Genomic DNA, 22,647 nt, shown 5'->3' with positions numbered 1-22,647 from the left:
GTTGAGTTATTGGGCTACAATAACTTTCAGGACAGATGGGATTTTTCTATAACTACATCAGTGAATGCTCAGCTCATCACTTCGTTGTCCATGCCTGTTTTCATGCCTGTTTTCCAAAGTTTAGCTTCTTGAGAGGGAGGCGCAAGGTGGATTTTTTTTTTCTCTCATGGCAGAAATATGAAACCTGGTTCATTTCAGCCAAGTTTGTCCCAAGCTCCCTGTTCTTAACATTGCTTTGCATTGCCCGTTTCCATTTTGCTTTTTTAAACTAAAACTCGTTTTGACAATTTGACAGGAAACGTGCATTTTGTGAATTATCTATTCTAACGCAGTGAAACATCTGTATTTGTTTATGAAATAAGCCTAGTACGCTATCATTTAAAAAAAATACGAATATGAAAGGATTATATGTTTATATCGGATAGTAAAATCACTCTGAACAAATTATTTTATATTTTTTCCCAAGGAGAACAAAGTGCCGTAAGCTTTATGGTATTTCTCGCCCTCATCGCCCATCCAATATTTGCCAGGAGGGAGGCAGTAATTTCTGGAAACTGAGTGCAACAACAATCTCGACAGCTTTGACCGTGTGTTGTTTTGTTATGGGCATCTCTGCCTAGAGAAGTAATTAAAACACTTTTGGGGATGTGAGACGGCATAGACTTTTTCCGATTGAGCTTTTGGAGGAATTTACCTTTTCGTGGGGAACAATGGCGAGGTTTTTGATGAAAATGTCTCTCGCCCTACTTTTCCTTGGATTTTTTATGTTCACTTTAGCATCCGTCAATGCTGAACCAGAACAAGTAGATAAAGAAGAGGAGGAAAGTACATGTCAAGGGGCTTTCGACTTGTATTTTGTGCTTGACAAGTAAGTTACTATCAAAATGCCACATTTATTATTATTATAATGCATAGGCTAAATAAACCAAAGATACCGTTATATTGAGATGCCAAGCTTCTCTGGTTACACACATATGTCCATAGCATAGCCTACACTGTTCAATTCAAATCAAAAGTTAAAATACAAAAGTTTTAGTGTTTTTACAACGTTGCAGACTGTTAATGCACTTACAAATAATGAGTAATGTAAATCAGCTATTCCAGCGCTTACAGCTGTTTCTGTAAAGTCTGACCTCTCTCTTTTTTTGCACAATGCAGGGATAATGAATATTTTTATAGGCTGCTCACAAATTAACTTGATAAATTCATTTTTCACCTCATTAAAGTCATTACTCAACAGGCAGTAGTGTGCGTGGTGATGCAGTCGGAGGCGGACTCTATGCATCGAACACACCGACATCGTGTTTGCATTTTGGTACACCAGAATTACATTCATTTCCAATGAAACGCTGCTTTTGCCTTTGTAGCATTGCGTTTGCAGAGGCATTGGCAGTGCGTTCGGTGTGCGTAGACGGCTTGACAGAAATGGTAGCACAGCGTGAATGTTGAACTTTTGTTGCATACATATCCAGATGATGTTGCGTACTATTTTGCGCAAAAGTGCTGTCGGTGTGTTCGAAGCGTTAGCTGAATAAGCAGTACAAGTGATCATATACTTCTCTGTATCTTTTTTTTATTCCTTCTGTCCTAATGGGGGAAGCATGATCTGTGCATGCCCGCGGGTACCTTTACAAGGTCCACTACTTACCTTTTCACATTATAGAATGGGAAGTAAGACACAGTCTGTACTGCCCTTACATGACTACCTACAACTCACATTCAGGAGTATAGTTTTCATAGAGTGGCCAATTCATGCATTTCCTCCTATCCACCCACATAGGAAAAATCTTTGTGGTTCCAACATCTTAAGCTCGACCAGCAGCAGGCCTCTCTCACTGTCTCAGGAGAGAAAAGTAGACTATACAGACCTTTCTGTCCTGCTATAGCCGAAGCCTAGCGCCTTTATGTAGTAGGTCAGATCAGATTGAAGCATATCTTTTTTTAGATAGAATGTCATTTATCAACACAACTCATAGTAGATGTATGATTAAACCTTGATATATTGTGGCCCTGGTTGAGGATGTTGGTGCCACTGTTTGAGGTTCCTGACTTCAAACAACCGAACCTCTCATTAGGGACATCCCCTCATCCCTCAGGCCTGAGCTGTTTATTAGATGCACAGACCTACGATTAAGGTTAACAGGATGTATGGAGGTTAACAGGATATAGCCCTTTGTACAGTGGCTTGGCTACTGAGTCATGCTTAGGGTCTGGAGTTTTTCCTCAGCTGGAAGAACTCTGTGCCTTATTTACTGTATATTCTACGGGACCAAGAGTTTTTTTCTCCAGGCCGGGTCAGGGGTAAAAACTCCTGCCTCTTGTCATGCTGCATCGGGCTACAACTAGTCTACAGCAACTTGGTCTCGAGTTTCTTTGAATATCAGTCCATAAATGGCTAGTTTATGGAAAAAATCTCCCCCAGCCAACTGGTCACTGAATAAAGGGAAATGGACCATGTGGATATCATGTATCATTACTGTCGGGGTCCAAATGGATGGTGGATCAAAGAGAACCAACTTCAAGCCGTCCTATGTTGTGGCGTACCATAGGCCGACAGAGGTATGAGTTTGTGCTGAATCAGACTGGTAGGCCCTATCCTGCAGTTTTGTAAGGAACACAACACAAAGGGATTGTTTTGGGCATGTTTCTATCACCACAGACCGGTACTGATGCCAAATGTTCTGCACAATAAAGATCCTCAAAACACACTCCCTACCCACCACTGTAGCTAATTCTCGTCAGATGGTATGGGGAAACACCCTAGTTTTACCTTTGGTCTGCTAAAATAACTTCCTTGTCCTCACTTAGGCTACTTGTCACTGGCACACCCGCATTTACCACTTGTAGGCCGCGTAAACACTGGCCCACGGGACATTCACCGTTTATAGGAAACAGGATTATGATGCGAGAAGCTCTGATGCTCTAGCAGATTTCCACAGATATCAGGGTGGTTCCATAAGATTTTGATCACTTTCAGCCCTTTTGATTTGAACAAAACCTTCCATGCATGTTTACCCACGGTAGAAGTGGTCAGAAAGCATTTTTTTTTTACCTGAATATCAAAACATTCAGGAGATAGAGGTTCTCAAAGTTTGACCTGTTTTGCATACCCCACCCTACCATTAGATATCTATATGATATCATTTGAAAGCTTTACAAAGAGAGATGTCAAAGTATTTTATAATTTATTGAACAAAAATGTATTTAAAATACAAATGTAATTTTATTTATTTTTTTTACCTATAAAGCCAATTATCTAAAAACACATAAACTGTTCATATACATTATGTTGTAGCTTAGACCCTATTTTGCATCATCAGAGTTGTTTGTGTTGTGCCCACCATCGGTTGAGACTCGGCGTGCTCTTGAATACAGGAGTGGGTGTCAGTCATGTTTTGTTTGATAAATGTACTAAAATGTGTGTAGAATTGACAAAGATGGTTGAATGTTCACACATCAGAGAATGTTTTTATTTTGCGTTTTTTTAAATTAGGTTTCCCATTAGCCGACGCCAATGGCGACAGCTAGTCTTAAATGTGCATTTGAGTGGAAAATCTGCTGTTTTAAATTATACTGTCAATCTTCCATAGGGAACCAATTGAAATCATAGAAATATAGATACTAGATTAGACATTCCCATTCAAGTTGACATTCGACAGTGTGTAGACCGGCGGCCATCTTTTTCGTTGTAATTGGAAGTTACATTTGAAATTGAAATGGTGTACCAGCTAAATTGAAGTGACCTGAAGGGATAGGTCCATTCTATTAATTATCTTTCTATGATTGAAATGACACCCACCCTGTATTCAAGAGTCATGCTGTGTCTCAACCAATGGAAGGCACAACACAAACACCTCAGATTATGTAAATTAGGGTCTAAACTAGAACATATGCGAAAATAAGACAAGTTTACACATTTTTACATAATTGCTGTTGAAGATTAAAAGATTGCATCATTGCTCATTTATATAAAAAACAATCTTAAGATATTATAAAATTGTTTGTAAGCTTTCAAATGATATCAAACTCAACTGTTTATCTTTTCCACTGATGAAGACATGGAGGTCTAATGGTAGGGGTTGGGTATTCAAAATGGGTCAACATTGAGCACCTCTATCTCCAGAATGTTTTGGCATTCAGTTCCAAAAAGTCACTTTCTGGCCGCTTCTACCATGGGCAAACATGTACGGAAGGTTCCGTTCAAAAGGGGTGCGGTCAGAAAGTGATTGAATTCATATGGAACGACTCATCATTGTTTTCTGATCAAGCGATAGGGACAAATGGAAACAGTTGTGTTTGGCACTCGTGCTTTCCCAATGGTCGCTGCATATAGCAGCCATTTTATCCTCCTTTTCAAGTCTTCGTCATTCTTGTTCTTCTCCCAGACCGACATTGAAGTTGGATATTAAGTCATGATCATTTAAAAGTCCAAGCCAACCGGACTACAGCTGAAGTCTATAAATAATTGAAATACAGTATGTCAAAACCTTCTCATTGTGGAATGCGCTTTTTGATCTATTCAGGACCATGGTGCCTCTTTGGCCTCCATAAAGCGCTAGAAGTAGCTTTTGGCACGTGTGTTTTGCAGGAGTAAGTGCCCTGTTAAATGTTATCATACCGTCTAGAATTCCAAGTGTGTTGAGGGACCCGAGTGAGACAGACATTTTAAAGGTATTGCAGTCATTGAATGGCAGTAATTTATTTAGACGAGAAAATATTGCACCCAGAGAACATTTTGAAAAGAAGAAAGAGAGGAGAGAGAGAGAGAGAGAGACAAAATATCCAAGAAAAATAGAGAGTAGGAGAGAGAAAATAAAGATTGCAGATGGGGGCCTAGTACACAGCAAGTAGGCCTCAAGCTAAAAGTAGGTTAGTGGGTTCTCCGTACAAATCCCTATGCATAGTCAGTTAATTGGTCGCAGACTGGGGTGGTTCTTACCATGCAGGCCCATCTGGAATGTGACACTAGCTTCATGGTGTTGAATTTTCCTCTCAACACGCGTGAGAGCAGAGCCCATCGCCTTTACTGAGCGCCTGGCCTGATGGAGCTTTTTCCCCTAGACCCCTGGCCCAGACCGACTGAACCCTCTCTCTCTGTCTGTTTGTCTAACTCACTCTCTCTCTCTCCCTCTCCCTGACTCACTTCATTTGGCTGGTTCTAGCAGTGTGTTTTCACACAGTCAGCATAAAGAAAGGCTTGATTAAAAATTACATGTATTTACTCCGGGTCGTCCGGGCTGTTTAAAATAATGAATACTTTCTCTGACATCTAGCACAGTCCTGACATGGTCTGTTTAATGATCCATGTTGCCTCCCCGAGTGCCATGAGGTGTTTGGATACAGTACAGCTAAAGCAATCAAATCAAATGCTCTAGAAAAGTAGAGACATAGTTGTTGTTGTGGTCCTGAGAACATAGCCTGTCAAACTGGGTGTAAACTACACGGTTTTGGCCCCAATTTAGCTGTCCCAGACAAGTTTTTGAGATTGGAGACAAAATCCCAATGTCGTTGCCTACTTGGGGCGCGCGGGCGTCCCCGAGTAGCCCTCAGAGACGCAATCTCACGGCTACCGATCCCATTTTTGAGCAGTTCCAGAAGTCCAAATATTTTCAAACATGTTGGATGGGCACAAAATCTGCAATGCTCTTGTAGTGTGAGATATGCAACGACAAGATTTTTAGAACGGTGATCAGCAGATAGCCTAGTGTTTAGAGCGTTGGACTAGTAACCAAAAAGTTGCAAGATCAAATCCCTAAGCTGTCGTTCTGCCTCTTAACAAGGCAGTTAACCCACTGTTCCTAGGCTGTCATTGAAAATAAGAATTTGTTCTTAACTGATTTGCCTAGTTAATAAATAAAGGTAAAATATAAATATTTTTTTAAATAGCCAATCAGAGCTCTCCAGAGAAGGAGCCAGTGAGATGACGCATTGTATTGCATCACCCAGAATGTGTACTCTCGAGCAGGAGCCATGACCATCATTAGTATGCATTTGTACTTGCCCAAGTGTCAAATCATTACATCTCTGACAAGGTCTTTACACACAATGTCATTCAATTCCAAATGTATTGGCTAGATATTTCAACTCTGTATGGCAAGTGTGAATGTTTGACTGAAAATGTTTACGAAGCTGCTTTGAGCCACAGCTCGTTCCAGCTATCACATCACATCCTTGTTTTAGCGAGACAGCGTGGTATCAAGAATCGTCACGACCCCCCGGCGGTGCCACATCATTTATTGTGCACACCACCGCCAAGACAACAAAAAAAATGACAGGAAAGATGGTCGTCTAATGTGAAGGGCTCGCGTAGCATCAGTCATCCTGTTGTTCCCCAGGGCAGTTCTAACAGACTTGGTTAGAGCACTGACCTCCCTCGAATTTGAGGATCTATTTTGGCCTTTTGTCACTTGCTTGGGCTGACAGACAAGGCACTGGACTGTACATCTTCGAAGGATATTTTCAGCCTCCCCTAGCAGATGACATGAATAAAAAGCCAACACGTTGCTTTAATTATCCCTTGTCCTAATGTTACCCCGATCTCTCTCTCTCTCTCTCTCTCTCTCTCTCTCTCTCTCTCTCTCTCTCTCTCTCTCTCTCTCTTCTCTCTCTCTCTCTCATATATATAAGTATAGTCAGAGGATCTATCAATTGTATAACACACTAGGAAAAGGAAACATATACTCAGTCATTTTATGATATAATCGCCAACTCCTGTTGTCAAGGCCTTAATCATTTTAGTCAACAAAGCTGTTGAAGCTTGGGTTAACAACTTCCAAAACATTTTACATGAACAAAACCCAAACCTTTGAGCTGTAATGGTTTGACTCAGTCTATTAAAATTACATCAAAGAAGAGGTACCACAAACATTTTCAACGAGGATCTTACAAGAAAATAGCCCACTTCCTTTCCTAATGCTGTTTATACAGGTGAGGAAACTGCAAGCTCGGCCACAATCCCACGACTGCCTGGTACCTCAGAGAACAGTCTTGTCCAACACAAATAATATCCATCGTAATGCACAAAATATCCGAGGCGGGAGTTCTTAGCTTAACCCGTCTTAGAAAAACACTGAAACACTATCCCTATATGACTGTACAGTACATGAAAGAAGCCATTTTGAGTTGCAGCATTTTCCCCTTGTAATGAAACAAACTGCATCCCTGACAGACTGTCTCTTCCATCAAGTCAGGCCAATCCAACTGTGTGTTGCCACGTCAGATGAACACTGTTTATCCAACACATTTGTTGAACATCCAATGAGACGTTAGCTGGACTCCCCCACAAGTTTTATTTGGGTAAGGCTTGTTTAGTTTGAAAAGTCTTGCCCTCACAGGGTGCATTGATTCAGACGGATGCAATGCCTTGATGTGCTGGACAAACAGGAAGTTTGTTGGAGGGAAAAACAAGAACAAGGGAGGGAGATAGCTTATAAAAGAATATACACAACTCTCTGTCTGCTAAGTATATCATGTATGCTTATCCTACACAAAAAAAAAAAAGTACACCAGGAAACCAGTACGGAGACTAAACTGTGAAACAAATTAATGTTATGTCTGGCCCCAGATTAGAACTATGTGACATCATTGTGCGGCTTTGTCAGTAGCTTTGTCCTATTTCAAGCTATTGCTTCAGCCATCCGCTAACAGGGGTGTGGTTTGGTTCAGTTCAACCAATTAGCTTATTTCCCATGTTTTATATCCTTCAGTAACAAGTCACCGCCACAACCCCCAGCCAGGTCTCTTCCTTCCATTCACACATGGGTCTGAGAGGAAATGAAGCTCTTCACTGTGGTCCCTCAGGGAGGCTCAGAGCTGTTTCCTTAGCCCCATGGGAGTTGAGCTGGGCAGTTTGCTAAATTAGTCATGACTGGTCCTCAGATGTGTCCTAACCTACTTTCCTCCTTTTCCCGAACGCATGGAGTTAGTTTGTGTCAATGGAGATTTTCCGTGACACATAGTTAGGCCAGTCCGCTTAATAATGATATCTATGCTAGGATTGTGTGTGTTCACTTTAAATTTTGCATACCATTTCTTTGCTAGGAGGTGTTGGATAAACATATAGGAAATGTGTGAAGTGTGGTTTTAAACAACAGTAATTCATATGATTTAAGTATTCATCTGTTTATCTTCCTTTCTAAGATCTGGCAGTGTCAAAAACCACTGGATAGAAATCTACTCCTTTGTGGAGCATCTAGCTGAAAAGTTTATCAGGTAAGAGAACGTCAGAAAAATATTTTCAACCTCATGTATTGAAATAAATATTTTTTTTGTAATGGATTGAGATATAGCCTATATTGAGCCAACGTGAATCCTACTTACTTTTGAAGTATAGGAACATCTCATGAAGAAGATATCAAATCAAATCAAATTTATTTATATAGCCCTTCGTACATCAGCTGATATCTCAAAGTGCTGTACAGAAACCCAGCCTAAAACCCCAAACAGCAAGCAATGCAGGTGTAGAAGCACGGTGGCTAGGAAAAACTCCCTAGAAAGGCCAAAACCTAGGAAGAAACCTCGAAAGAGGAACCAGGCTATGAGGTGTGACCAGTCCTCTTCTGGCTGTGCCAGGTGGAGATTATAACAGAACATGGCCAAGATGTTCAAATGTTCATAAATGACCAGCATGGTCAAATAATAATAATCACAGGCAGAACAGTTGAAACTGGATTAGCAGCACGGCCAGGTGGACTGGGGACAGCAAGGAGTCATCATGCCAGGTAGTCCTGAGGCATGGTCCTAGGGCTCAGGTCTTCCGAGAGAGAGAAAGAAAGAGAAAAAGAGAGAATTAGAGAGAGCATACTTAAATTCACATAGGACACTGGATAAGACAGGAGAAGTACTCCAGATATAACAAACTGACCATAGCCCCCTGACACATAAACTACTGCAGCATAAATACTGGAGGCTGAGACAGGAGGGGTCAGGAGACACTGTGGCCCCTTCCGATGACACCCCCAGACAGGGTCAAACAGGAAGGATATAACCCCACCTTCCCAAAGCACAGCCCCCACACCACTAGAGGGATATCTTCAACCACCAACTTACCATCCTGAGACAAGGCCGAGTATAGCCCACCAAGACCTCCGCCCGCGGCACAACTCAAGGGGGGGCGCCAACCCAGACAGGAAGATCACATCAGTGACTCAACCCACTCAAGTGACGCACCCCTCCTAGGGACGGCATGAAAGAGCACCAGTAAGCCAGTGACTCAGCCCCTGTAATAGGGTTAGAGGCAGAGATTCCCAGTGGAAAGAGGGGAACCAGCCAGGCAGAGACAGCAAGGGCGGTTCGTTGCTCTAGAGCCTTTCCGTTCACCTTCAAACTCCTGGGCCAGACTACACTCAATCAAATGACCCACTGAAGAGATGAGTCTTCAGTAAAGACTTAAAGGTTGAGACCGAGTTTGCGTCTCTCACATGGGTAGGCAGACCATTCCATAAAAATGGTGCTCTATAGGAGAAAGCCCTGCCTCCAGCTGTTTGCTTAGAAATTCTAGGGACAATTAGGAGGCCTGTGTCTTGTGACCGTAGCGTACGTGTAGGTATGTACGGCAGGACCAAATCAGAGAGATAGGTAGGAGCAAGCCCATGTAATGCTTTGTAGGTTAGCAGTAAAATCTTGAAATCAGCCCTTGCCTTGACAGGAAGCCAGTGTAGGGAGGCTAGCACTGGAGTAATATGATACATTTTTTGGGTTCTAGTCAGGATTCTAGCAGCCGTATTTAGCACTAACTGAAGTTTATTTAGTGCTTTATCCGGGTAGCCGGAAAGTAGAGCATTGCAGTAGTCTAACCTAGAAGTAACAAAAGCATGGATACATATTTCTGCATCATTTTTGGAAAGAAAGTTTCTGATTTTTGCAATGTTACATAGATGGAAAAAAGCTGTCCTTGAAACAGTCTTGTTATGTTTGTCAAAAGAGAGATCAGGGTCCAGAGTAACGCCGAGGTCCTTCACAGTTTTATTTGAGACGACTGTACAACCATTAAGATTAATTGTCAGATTCAACAGAAGATCTCTTTGTTTCTCTGGACCTAGAACAAGCATCTCTGTTTTGTCCGAGTTTAAAAGTAGAAAGTTTGCAGCCATCCACTTCCTTATGTCTGAAACACAGGCTTCTAGCGAGGGCAACTTTGGGGCTTCACCATGTTTCATTGAAATGCAGCTGTGTCATCCGCATAGCAGTGAAGGTTAACATTATGTTTTCAAATGACATCCCCAAGAGGTAAAATATATAGTGAAAACAATAGTGGTCTTAAAACGGTACCTTGAGGAACACCGAAATGTACAGTTGATTTGTCAGAGGACAAACCATTCACAGAGACAAACTGATATCTTTCCGACAGATAAGATCTAAACCAGGCTAGAACTTGTCCATGTAGACCAATTTGAGTTTCCAATCTCTCCAAAAGAATGTGGTGATCGATGGTATCAAAAGCAGCACTAAGGTCTAGGAGCACGAGGACAGATGCAAAGCCTCAGTCTGATGCCATTAAAAGGTCATTTACCACCTTCACAAGTGCAGTCTCAGTGCTATGATGGGGTCTAAAACCAGACTGACTTTATTTTTGTGCCACCAGATGTTTGCATATACTGGTAAAGTTACCAAGATTATTAGTAGGGCTGCACGATATGGGCAAAAAAAAGACAAATTGCGATTTTTCAACCAAAAATTGTGATTTGACTTGCAATATAGATCAAAACACTTGGGTGAACTGTTGGAATCATAGAAATAGAATGATTGTGTTGTTTGGCATGACAACAAATGAAAAAGCCAGCTAGGAGTTATGACAGGGTAGGAACCGACGTGTTGGTCTGTGTTTCTCAGAGGATCCTAATCACATTTAAGTAGTCTTTGCACAAACATGCTGATCTACACCAGTGGTCCCCCCCATAAAAAAAGGAACTCAGTCCGGCTTTCAACTTACTCCTGAAATTTGTAATCGTAGAATGCACAAGGTGCAATTTCTAAATTGGGTAAAGCGTCAGCAGTTTTCTTCTTGTCTTCAGTCATTGAAGACCTTAGAGAGCTATTTATAACTTGTCAGAAATGTCCAGATCAACTAGCCCATGTCAGCTAACATTTATTTTGCCCATTGACTTTGTTGTAATGTTTGTCGCTCAAGTATCACATGAACACACATAAGACATGGCAAAAAGTGTAGAATTGCAGGAAGTTAGCTTGAAAATGGCAACAACAACAAAAGTATCCATCCCTATGCATAATGAATAGAATTGCAGGAAGTAAGCTTTAAACCTGCAGCAATTTCTCTCCGCCAACAAGAGGGGTGTGAACAGTTTGTGTCATGAACAGTGTGAAAGAGGGTTGCGGATAAATATTGTTATGCATAAATTATTTTCTTGGATTTTATTCTAGTTGCACTGGTGCTCCCAAAATGAAACTCCAGATCGCACAGCAAAATATTTTGTTGCATATGCTGCTTACCATCCCACCGCTGTGATGGCCACCGCTGTGTGTCATGAACATAATGGCAGGTCGAGAGGTTCAAGCTGGGAGAGTAATATGGACATCTAATGTAGATAGTTTGCTACCTCAGTTTGGTTGGCATGGTTTTGCATCATTACCAGAGTCTCAAAAACAACAGCTGAAACCATGGAGTTGAGTTTGAACGTGCTGTAGTATTGCAAGCAACATGCTCACTTCAATGTATGTATTTGTCTGAAAAACGGTGTCCTGAATCCTTGTTAGCGTGGCACGTACACAAACAATAGGACAGAACTCACCACACGAGAGAATTCTGACTTACGCTTAGATGCATGGACATCAGAGGAGGCTGGTGGGAGGAGCTATAGGTGGACGGGCTCATAGTAATGGCCGGGAATGGAATCGATTGAAGGGAGTCAAACTTAGTTTCCTTATGTTTGATGTGTTTGATACCATTCCATGTCCTTTATTATTACTATCATGTGCCCGTCCTCGTATAGCTCTTCCCACCAGCCTCCTCTGATGGACTTTTTGACGTCAAAACACATGCTTGCATATCACAATAAATCAGTGAAATAAATGGTTTGGAGTGTGTGGTCCCTTTAGTTTGTTGTTTGTTTATTGTTTGAGGTCAAACATAGTATGGCCTCTTTGAGGCTCGACAAAAGGAAAATGGTGCCAAAAGCGTACAGTATATCTAAACCTTGTGTTTGTGTGTTGTTTTTACAGCCCCATGTTGAGAATGTCCTTTATTGTGTTCTCATCCAGAGGAACCACTCTCATGAGACTGACAGAAAACAGGTACACTAACATTTTGGGGTTGCATCCCAAATGGTACATTATTCCCTTTATAGGGAACAACAGTGCCATTTGGGACTAACCCATTGTCGTGTATGAGGACTTTTGAAATGGAAGAAAGTTATGAAGCCCTCTAAACTTTGATCTGTTTTACTCAGCAATGACATGTTAAAGACCAGCCAAGGACATTTTCAGTGACACGTGATTTGTGATTTGCGGTCTGTGTTGTTTGTTCAGGGTGGAGATAAGAAAGGGATTGAATGTGTTGAAGAGAGAGATACCTGGTGGAGACACCTTCATGCACCTGGGCTTGGAAAGGGTACTTATCTCCTTCTGACTGGGTTCTTACTTTACCACACGTTATTTACCTGTTAAACATATAGTTTTGAAGAAAAAAAAACAGAAGAATAAGAATAATATTGTCTTCTCTTTTCAGGCAAATGAGCAGATACACCATGAAAACTTTGGTAAGCGTCCAATGACGCCTGTCACTAGATCTAGACCTACATTTTTTTTAAATCGCTCCCATTTTTTTCTGTACTTGGCCATGTTGAGGTCATACCATTGATTGACCTCTCCGTTACAGGAACAGCAAGTGTTATCATTGCCTTGACGGATGGGGAGCTGAATGAACACCAGCTCGTCACTGCACAACAGGAGGTATTCAAATAGGATTATAGGGTTCACCTTCCTGTTGCTGTAAAGGAAAGACAAATGTAAAAACCTGCTCTCTGGGGTTGATTCTTGTTTGTTTTGTTTAACAAACAGGCGGAGAGAAGCCGATCTCTAGGAGCTATGGTGTACTGTGTTGGAGTGAAAGACTTCAACGAGACACAGGTAACGATTTAGTTTGCAGTGAAACAGACGCATGTCCTCTTCCCCTGTGAAAACACATTTTTGTTATTAAAACAAAAAAGTACATAATTACATGCAGTATACTACTCACTCAATATTCTTTCACTACAACGATCACAATATGTGCTATTTATTTTTAGTAACCCGTTTGCAGACTATGTCTCCTGTAATTGTATCTACCTACACACCTTGAACCTGAGCTTGCTTGTGAGGTTGGTAGGGCTACTTATACCCCAGGCTGCGCATTAATGATAGAGAAATTAGGCGATTTGACTAGCATGCAAACGATTAACATATCAGCTAAGAAGAATGTTTCAGAGTAAGATGCAGGGTTAAACTGGATTCGAAACCTGATTGGCCCTATGAATCATTCTACCACCCAGATTGACATTCACAAAATGCCTGGACATAATATACTGTACTATACCTGTGTATGCTATACCTGTCAAGGCACAGTAGTTTAGGCATCTGTCCAATGTCGTTTGTACATTAGGATTGTACCTGATTGTGCTTAGTGCGCCTATCATTGTACTGTTATTCTCCCCCTAACTTGGTCATGCATGTAGGGAAAGATGGAGCAATACACTCTTTAAAAAAGGTCCCAAATGGTTTCTTCAGCTTTCCCCATAGGATAACCTTTTTGGTTCTAGGTAGAGCCCTTTTGGGTTCCATGTAGAACTCCCTGTGGAAACGGTTGTATATGGAACTCAAAAGGGTTCTACCTGGAATCAAAAAGGGTTCTTCAAAGGGTTCTCTAATGGGGACAGCCGAAGAATCCGTTTAGATTCTAGATAGCACCTTTCTTCTAAGACTATAGAGAAACAATATCATTCTCAAATCAAGTGTTCCCTGAACTCTTCACTGAAGAGAATGGGTCATGATGTAAATAATATGTGTCTGTCTCTGGTTCCTGAGATGTGAGCTAGGAGGAAGCACTGGGCCTTTGTAAATAAACCTGCTCTCTCCTTCCCCCTGTAGCTGGCCACCATAGCAGACACCATCGAGCATGTGTTTCCTGTGATGGGCGGCTTCGTAGCCCTGCGAGGAGTGATCGACTCGGTAAATAAACCCCGGACAGAAAGGAGAGACAGTCCTGTTTCACAAGACATACCTTCAAAGAAAGATCAGATAAAGATGGAAAGACAAAATAGACAAAGATGTTGTAATCTACAGCAACCGAATGTCTCACATTTGATTTACCTGTCTGTTTTGACAAAGAGTCTTGACAAGCTATGAGTTCATTTGAGCTAATATTAACCTACTCAACTCAATTCATCCCCTTATTCTCCTTCTCCAGATCATCAAGAAGTCCTGTATTGAGATTTTAGCTGCAGAGCCTTCCAGTGTTTGTGCAGGAGGTGAGGTCCCTATAGGAACAAAGCAGATCAATGCCAGTCAATGCTAGTTCCCTGTCATTGCTTAAGTGCTGTGTTCATTTCATTAAGGGGCCAAGCTGGTGCCAGTGCCCTTCCCTCTGACTGGGGCTCAGCCGGCACGTATTCATTAGTACAGAGTAGTAAAACGTAGCAAACATTATGCAATGGAAAACTTAAACAAGCATTTCTTATTGGACATATTCAGGGAGTTCCTCCCTGTTTCACTCCGTTTTTTATCAATTTGTTGCCAAATGAATTATTATGTTTAAGGTTTAGTTTATTGTCAATCATAGTGTACAACATTGGCAGTCAAGAGCTGAATTATAGCGTTCAGTCCATATGTAAATATAACTAAATAAACAAATGAAGAAATCGTTTATTAGAAACCGTTTATTGTCATCATGAGGGAGTATCATTGTCACAGCCTCAGAAGCCTCAGGAGCCTTGGTCAGTCAAGACAGGTCCTTTCAGAATAATGAAGTACTGGTTTAGAGCCGTTGAACAGGGCACCCTGCAGCAAGGCCTCTGTTGGTAGCTAGCCAGCTACTCCTTGACCACCACCAACATGCAGCACCCACCTGAGTAATGCCCCCGGCAGCCTCTAGAGTTTAGGGAGCCAGAAAACCCACTATACGTCGGCAACAGATCAGAGTAGCCCTGTAGTCCTCCCAACAAGCCTCTATCATCTCCACACAGACCTCTGCTTTCAACTTACGTTGGGCTTGCTTGCCCCAGGGGTCAAAACAAAACAGCTAGCCAGATAGCTAACTAGCTAGCGAGCCAAGCCAACCAGCTGACTTGCATAGGAGTCTGATCACTCTAATGACACCAACAGACAGGAATACCCATTGGTGCTAATGGAGTGTATCGTATTGGGGATCTTGTTATGAGAGCGTCTCTAAATGGAATTTATCCTGGCCTGCCAAATGGAAGTCAGTTTGATAAATGGCTTTTTTCCCAATCGAGAAAGACAAGTCCCATATGACCTGCAGTCTGTTTCCTAAGTATGTTTTCTGTATTATTTAACCAGTGTTGCCAAGCCAATGTACCTAATCTTGTATGCTATCCAACATAATTGTGTAATGTCTGATAGCCTATGATGTATGTATGTATGTATGTATGTATGTATGTATGTATGTACTGTATGTATGTATGTATCTGTACTATTTTTACTCAACTAAAGCTGTTGTCTTTTATTTCCAGAGAGTTTCCAGGTGGTGGTGAGAGGGAATGGTTTCCTTCACGCCAGAAATATAGAGCAGGTGTTATGCAGCTTTAAAGTCAACGACACCCTCACAATTAGTGAGTACCTGGTTTCATTTACGCAATAATGCCTGAGGGAGTGTGGTATATGGCCAATATACCATGGCTAAGGGCTGTTCTTACCCACGACGCAACGCGGAGTGCCTGGATTACAGCCCTTAGCCATGGTATATTGGCCATATACCACAAACCCCCAAGGTGCCTTATTGCTATTATAAACTGGTTAGCAACGTAATTAGAGCAGTAAAAATAAATGTTTTGTCATGCCCATGGTATATGGTCTGATATACCACGGCTGTCAGCCAATCAGCATTCAGGGCTCGAACAACCCAGTTTATAATTACCTTTAAAATGCTGTAGGCTTACCAGGTGTTTTTATACTAATGTGTATAATGTGTATTTTCAGCTGTAACATGCATGGAGTACTATAGGTGATTGAAGAAACTTAAGTTATTTAAGGAAACCGCTGACAAAAGTGTTGGGCTCTCTCCCCAGATGAGAAGCCTGTGGATATTGAAGACACGTTCCTGCTGTGTACAGCTCCGGTTATAGATGAAGTTGGGCAGTGAGTAGATATTTTTTAACATCCGTTTTCAAATGGTCCGAGCTATCCCTGTAGGATGAGAGTGTGTTGCCTCTTAACCGCATGTCTAGCCGATCACTCTCCAGCCCTCGCAAACAGAGGGAGAGACCCAGAAGAAGCCTGCCGTGCATTAGGGTGTCTTCACGATCCCTGTCAGGGCCACAGTCCACTCCTCCTCTATTCTCTCTATATGACGATGAGCACTCGTTTAGATCCTCATTGGTTAGAGCCCTGTGTATTCATAATGAGGACGGGGTTAAGGTTGCCCCTTAATCCTAACCACAGACACACCCATCATCCATCGGCTGGCTTCGTTTCTCAATCAACAAACCACTTTAGAGCCTCTTTTTTTCATCACCACATTCCCCTAATTTCTCCCCTCCCTGCTTACTTCTCTCCTGTCCTCTCCTCTACCTTCTCCCTCCAGCCTTCTACATTCTCCTCTCCCCTCACCCTTCTACAGTGACTCCTCTGTCTCTCTCTCTCTCTCTCTCTCTAACTCCCTTCCCTCTCTGCCATATTTTTTTCCCTCATTTTTTTCTCATCTTTTGTCATCTTTTCTTCATCTGTAGAGTAATCTGGCATTTAGCACCCCTCACACACACATGCTCACATCTCTACAAAATGTGAACATGGCCCAAGTCCAACTGTCCATATTTGTCCTCTGATCGTTGCTTCTTTAAGGGATAAGAAGGTGTTTTGCTGGCACTGAGGTATGCATGCACATGAACTTAAACCACGTACCCGACTCCAGACTGTCAAACCTGAAGAGGCTTTATCAGTCAAAAATGGCCTACTTCGCATACCCACTTGGATCAGTCTACGTGCTTTGCGCCCCTAGGAAAAAAATTTGTGGAATTCAAAATGTGTTTTTTTTGGAATCATTGAGGTTTGGTATGTTTTCCTGGCTAGAATTGTTTTGCGCCCAGAAGCGGAAGGTACTGGCAGTAGTTTTTGGAGATGGGAAGAAAAAGAGATGTGATATGGGCATCAATTGTTTTTGATCGGGCAAGGTAAAACTTGTCTTGGCTGACAAAGGGTTTAACCAACTTTGATGCCTGTGCCGATGCCCTACTTAGTCTCAGACATGTAATAACATGTCTGAGCAATAATAGCCTGTTTGTTTGTTGGGCGCAAAGCTCTTTTTGTGTGGCACCTTGGCACTGGACAACGGTGCCATTTTGACATTCAGCTGTCTTGTCCAAGCAAGTCCTAGCTAGCATAATTTGCTTCCATTTGGCAGTTCCTGCATTGAAACCCTGTGCGTCTTTGTGTTTCAGGGTTGTTTATCTGCAAGTGAGCATGAATGAAGGCCTGTCGTTCATCACTAGCTCTGTGCACATCACCACCACAGAGTGTGTAAGTATGCTCTTCCAATCACATTACAACTACTACTCAAAAACTCACGAGAAATGGTCTTATGTTGGGAAACAATTATCCTATTTCCAAAATTTGTTTTCTTCTTTTTTTCTGTTCTATCTCAATCTTTTTCAGTTTTTTATTTCTGCCTCATTTTCCCCTCTTAATCTTGTTATGGGGCATTTCTTTTCTCAGCATTTTTTTTCAGAGGGCTCCTGTTTTGCTTGAGTAAGATTCCTTCTCCTCCTCTTTTCTTCCTCTGCTCTATCTGGTGCTCTGTCTGGAGCCAAACCACAAGGGGCTTCAGCAATGATCCACCCAAAAGACCCCCCACGTCAGAGGGACTTAAACCAGCACTCCGCTCACCCACAAAATAAAGAAAAAACACCACCACATCCCATCCACAGTCTACAGGCTCTAATAGGAACCATATTGTCCCCTATTTAGATCTTGAGACCCCTCCTCAACCTCTCTCATCTCTCGTCAGGGTCCTAACCCTGTCTTAACGATGACTCTTATCTCCCCCTGGCAGTTTGATGGTACCATCCTTCTCATCACCCTTCTGGCTCTGTTCCTGTTGATGGCAATGCTGTTCATGTGGTGGTTCTGGCCCCTCTGCTGCACAGTGGTAACCGTCAAAAATTGGTTCAATATGATGGCAATTATGGGCCACATGTTATATTATACTGTATAGAGTGGACCCTTTAGCAGAGTAGCTGCCATTTGAATGATTTAATGACCCTTTAAAAGTAACCTGGCTCAATGTAATGCAAATGGTTGTTCTTGTTTGTGTAAGAGTGTTGACAGAATGTAATAGATATAGATATGAGTTTAAAAGTGTGTAACAATTTCTTTGTCAGTTTCGCAGATGATAAATGACAAATGCCAGGGAATGATAATTAACACCTGATGCAACCACTTAGTCACGGTCATCAATTAATATGAATGTGACTTTCCACCCTGAACTTCCTGTCTAGGTGATCAAAGAGCCTCCTCCAGCACCCCCCTCAGAGCCAGTAAGTCAGCCCTTGAAGGCGCATTTAGTTTTTTCACAACCAAACCTCTATTTTTTTTTTTTTATGTTAAATTGCAGGCATGTTATAGAAGGGTCCAGACACTTTTTTTGCGATTCCATTTGGGTTTTTTTGACAGACTTGGGCCAACCAGCAAGTCACTTCCTCATCTCGTTGTACAATACAGGGACTCAATGCTCCAGAAACACCCAAATACGTCAATTTTAGAAACAGAAAAGCTCTCAATATAGTGATGCGGGACTTTAGATGTTGAATGTTGTCATTCCGAACTTGATTCAGAAGGTCATATTCAATTTTGTTGCGACTTTAGCGATTTTACTGTCCATTCTAGCAGCAGGCCACACGGAGAATGGAACAGCTGGATAGGGGAAACAGCTTGAGTCTTGCAACAAAACAAAAAAAATACAAATAAAAAACAATTGTTTGAAATAGTCTAAACGGTTACAGGCGCCGTCATTGCTCCCTGCGGGAGTATTATACAGACAAGGCAACTTAGACTATGGAGGGTTTTACGCACGTCCAAACTTTTCACAGGAACTGGACAAAGACCCGATATGAAGAGAAATGGGGAACGTCCGCTCCCCATTATACTTCCGATTGTAATGTGTTCTAACCATCATGGAACCATCTCACAGATCACATTTCAACTCCCCCAGAAATAGCAGACGGAATTGCAATTGCATTCCAGCCAATGTACATTCTCAACACAAACTCACGGACGGCGGAATCTTTCCAATAATTTTTTTTTTTTTTGTCAAATTAAACGAGAGAAAAAGAAGAAAAAAAATATTTAGGATCTGGTCAGAGGCATGATATCATACATCGCCTCTCTCGTGCCATGAGCATACAGTGAGCATAAATGTGTAGGCCTAAGGACTCTTGGGGCAGGAGGCATGGATGCTTGTCTTATCCACTGAAGATAGTTTATTAAATAGTATACAATAACCATACGATAGGCCTAGTTACAGCAAACATGTAGCCAGTCTAGTTTTTAAAAAATTGGCTTTAACATAGAAATATTTTTCTACACACATTGTATTCGCCTCTCGAAAATGCACTGCATGTTCGAGCCATGGACAATTGAACATGCAATCTCCATAGACAAGCGTTGGCAGTAGAATGGCCTTACAGAAAGAGCTCAGTGACGTTTCAACGTGGCAACGTCATAGGAGGCCACCTTTCTGACAACTCAGTTTGTCATATAGTCAACTGTAAGTGCTTTTATTGTGAAGTGGAAACGTCTAGGAGCAACAGCGTCTCAGCCGCAAAGTGGTGGGCCACGCAAGCTCGCAGGACGGGACCACCGAGCGCTGAAGCACTTAGTGCGTTGAAGTCGCCTGTCCTCGGTTGCAACAACCACTACCGAGGTTCAAACTGCCTCTGGAAGCAAAGTCAGCACAATAACTGTTTGTCGGGAGCTTCATGAAATGGGTTTCCATGGCTGAGTAGCCACACACTAGCCTAAGATCACCATGTGCAATACCAAGCGTTGACTTGAGTGGTGTAAAGCTCGCCGCCATTGGACTCTGGAACCGTGGAAACGCCTTCTCTTCACCATCTTGCAGTCCGATGGACTAATCCGGGGTTGGCGCATGCCCGGAAAATGCTACCTCTCCCAATGCATAGTGCCAACTATAAAGTTTTGGGGAGGGGAAATAATTGTCTTTTGTTGTTTTTCATGGTTCGGGCCAGGCCCATTAGTTCCAGTGAAGTGGAAATCTTAACGCTACAGCATACAATGACATTCGAGACAATTCTGTGCTTCCAACTTTGTGGCAGTAGTTTGGGGAAGACCCTTCCCTGTTTCAAGATGACAATGCCCCCATGCACAAAGCGAGTTCCACACAAGAAATGGTTTGTCGAGATCGATGTGGACAAACTTGACTGGAATGCACAGAACCCTGACCTCAATTCCATCAAACACCTTTGGGATGAATTCTAAAGTTGACTGCGAGCCAGGTCAAATAGCCAAACACCAGTGCCGGACCTCACTAATGCTCATGAGGCTGAAGTCAAGTCACCGCAGCAATGTTCCAATATCTAGTGGAACGCCTTCCCAGAACAGTGGAGGCTGTTACAGCAGAAAGTGGAGGAACAACTCCATATTAATGTCATTGATTTTGGAATGAGAGTTCAACGAGCAGGTGTTCACATACTTTTGGTCATGTAGTGTAAGATTAGCCAAACATCACCGTTAATATGGCCTGCTAGTCACTTTGCCAAGTGAAAGCTAAACAAACTAACAGGCAAATATCTTAGGCTACAAGCGGATTCAGCACCAAGGACAGTGATGGGAATTCCCACAATGTTTTACATTTTAGTCATTTTAGCAGACAAGCTTATCCAGAGCGACTTACAGTAAGTAGTAAGTACATACATCTTCATACAGTGCCTTGCAAAAGTATTCATCCCCCTTGGCGTTTTTCCTATTTTGTTTCATTACAACCTGTAATTTAAATTTATTTTTATTTGGATTTCATGTAATGGACATACACAACATTGTCCAAATAGGTGAAGTTAAATGAAAAAAATGACTTGTTTAAAACAAATAAAAAATGAAAAAGTGGTGCATGCATGTGTATTCCCCCTCTTTGCTATGAAGCCCCTAAATAAGATCTGGTGCACCAATTACCTTCAGAAGTCACCTAATTAGTTAAATAAAGTCCACCTGTGTGCAATCTAAGTGTCACATGATCTGTCACATGATCTCAGTATATATACACCTGTTCTGAAAGGCCCTAGAGTCTGCAACACCACTAAGCAAGGGACACCACCAAGCAAGCGGCACCGTGAAGTCCAAGGAGCTCTCCAAACAGGTCAGGGACAAAGTTGTGGAGAAGTACAGATCAGAGTTGGGTTATAAAAAAATATTAGAAACTTTGAACATCCCACGGAGCACCATTAAATCCATTATTACAAAATGGAAAGAATATGGCACCACGACAATCCTGCCAAGAGAGGGCCGCCCACCGAAACTCAGGGACCAGGCAAGGAGGGCATTCATCAGAGAGGCAACAAAGAGAACAAAGATAACCCTGAAGGAGCTGCAAAGCTCCACAGCGGAGATTGGAGTATCTGTCCATAGGACCACTTTAAGCCGTACACTCCAAAGAGCTGGGCTTTATGGAAGAGTGTCCAGAAAAAAAGCCATGGCTTAAATTGTTCTCCAAAAGGCATGTGGGAGAGACTGCCCAAACATATGGAAGAAGGTACTCTGGTCAGATGAGATTAGAAATGAGATTTTTTGCCATCAAGATAAACGCTATGTCTGGCGCAAAACCAACACCTCTCAACACCCCAAAAACATCATCCCATCATGCTGTGGGGATATTTTTCATCGGCAGGGACTGGGAAACTGGTCAGAATTGAAGGAATGATGGATGGCGCTAAATACAGGGAAATTCTTGAGGGGAACCTGTTTCAGTCTTCCAGAGATTTGAGACCGGGGCGGAGGTTCACCTTCCAGCAGGACAATGATCCTAAGCATACTGCTAAAGCAACAATCGAGATGTTTATGGGGAAACATTTAAATGTCTTGGAATGGCCTAGTGAAAGCACAGACCTCAATCCAATTGAGAATCTGTGGTATGACTTAAAGATTGCTGTACTCCATTAAACTTGATGGAGCTGGAGTAGTTTTGCCTTGAAGAATGGGCAAAAATCACAGTGGCTAGATGTGCCAAGCTTATAGAGACATACCCCAAGAGACTTGCAGCTGTAATTGCTGCAAAAGGTATTGACTTTGGGGGGGTGAATAGTTATGCACGCTCAAGTTTTCAGTTTTTTTGTCTTATTTCTTGTTTGTTTCACAATAAAAACATATTTTGCATCTTCAAAGTGGTAGGCATGTTGTGTAAATCAAATGATACAAACTGCCCCCCAAAAAAAACATTTTAATTCCAGGATGTAAGGCAACAAAATAGAAAAAATG

General features: G+C 42.1%; 1 protein-coding gene across 1 annotated transcript in view; it reads left to right on the top strand.

Annotated features, from left to right (window-relative positions):
• Positions 1–50: 50 nt before the first annotated feature.
• The window catches only part of LOC110499033 (anthrax toxin receptor 1), a 31,146-nt gene continuing 8,549 nt past the window's right edge, over positions 51–22,647 (top strand). The window contains exons 1-14 of the mRNA XM_036955879.2: positions 51–868; positions 8,140–8,211; positions 12,178–12,249; positions 12,484–12,565; positions 12,683–12,713; positions 12,833–12,906; positions 13,015–13,083; positions 14,080–14,160; positions 14,399–14,459; positions 15,681–15,779; positions 16,236–16,305; positions 17,604–17,682; positions 18,215–18,310; positions 18,660–18,698. Of these exons, the coding sequence (XP_036811774.1) occupies positions 711–868; positions 8,140–8,211; positions 12,178–12,249; positions 12,484–12,565; positions 12,683–12,713; positions 12,833–12,906; positions 13,015–13,083; positions 14,080–14,160; positions 14,399–14,459; positions 15,681–15,779; positions 16,236–16,305; positions 17,604–17,682; positions 18,215–18,310; positions 18,660–18,698 (1,083 nt within the window). The 5' untranslated portion in view covers positions 51–710. The remainder of the gene's footprint in view (positions 869–8,139; positions 8,212–12,177; positions 12,250–12,483; positions 12,566–12,682; positions 12,714–12,832; positions 12,907–13,014; positions 13,084–14,079; positions 14,161–14,398; positions 14,460–15,680; positions 15,780–16,235; positions 16,306–17,603; positions 17,683–18,214; positions 18,311–18,659; positions 18,699–22,647) is intronic.

Source organism: Oncorhynchus mykiss, chromosome 20 (genome assembly GCF_057628025.1).
Source record: "Oncorhynchus mykiss isolate SJ-2025 chromosome 20, ASM5762802v1, whole genome shotgun sequence".
Classification (NCBI taxonomy): domain Eukaryota; kingdom Metazoa; phylum Chordata; class Actinopteri; order Salmoniformes; family Salmonidae; genus Oncorhynchus; species Oncorhynchus mykiss.
The sequence above is the reverse complement of the archived record's forward strand: the minus strand, read 5'-3'. Positions and strand labels throughout refer to the sequence as shown.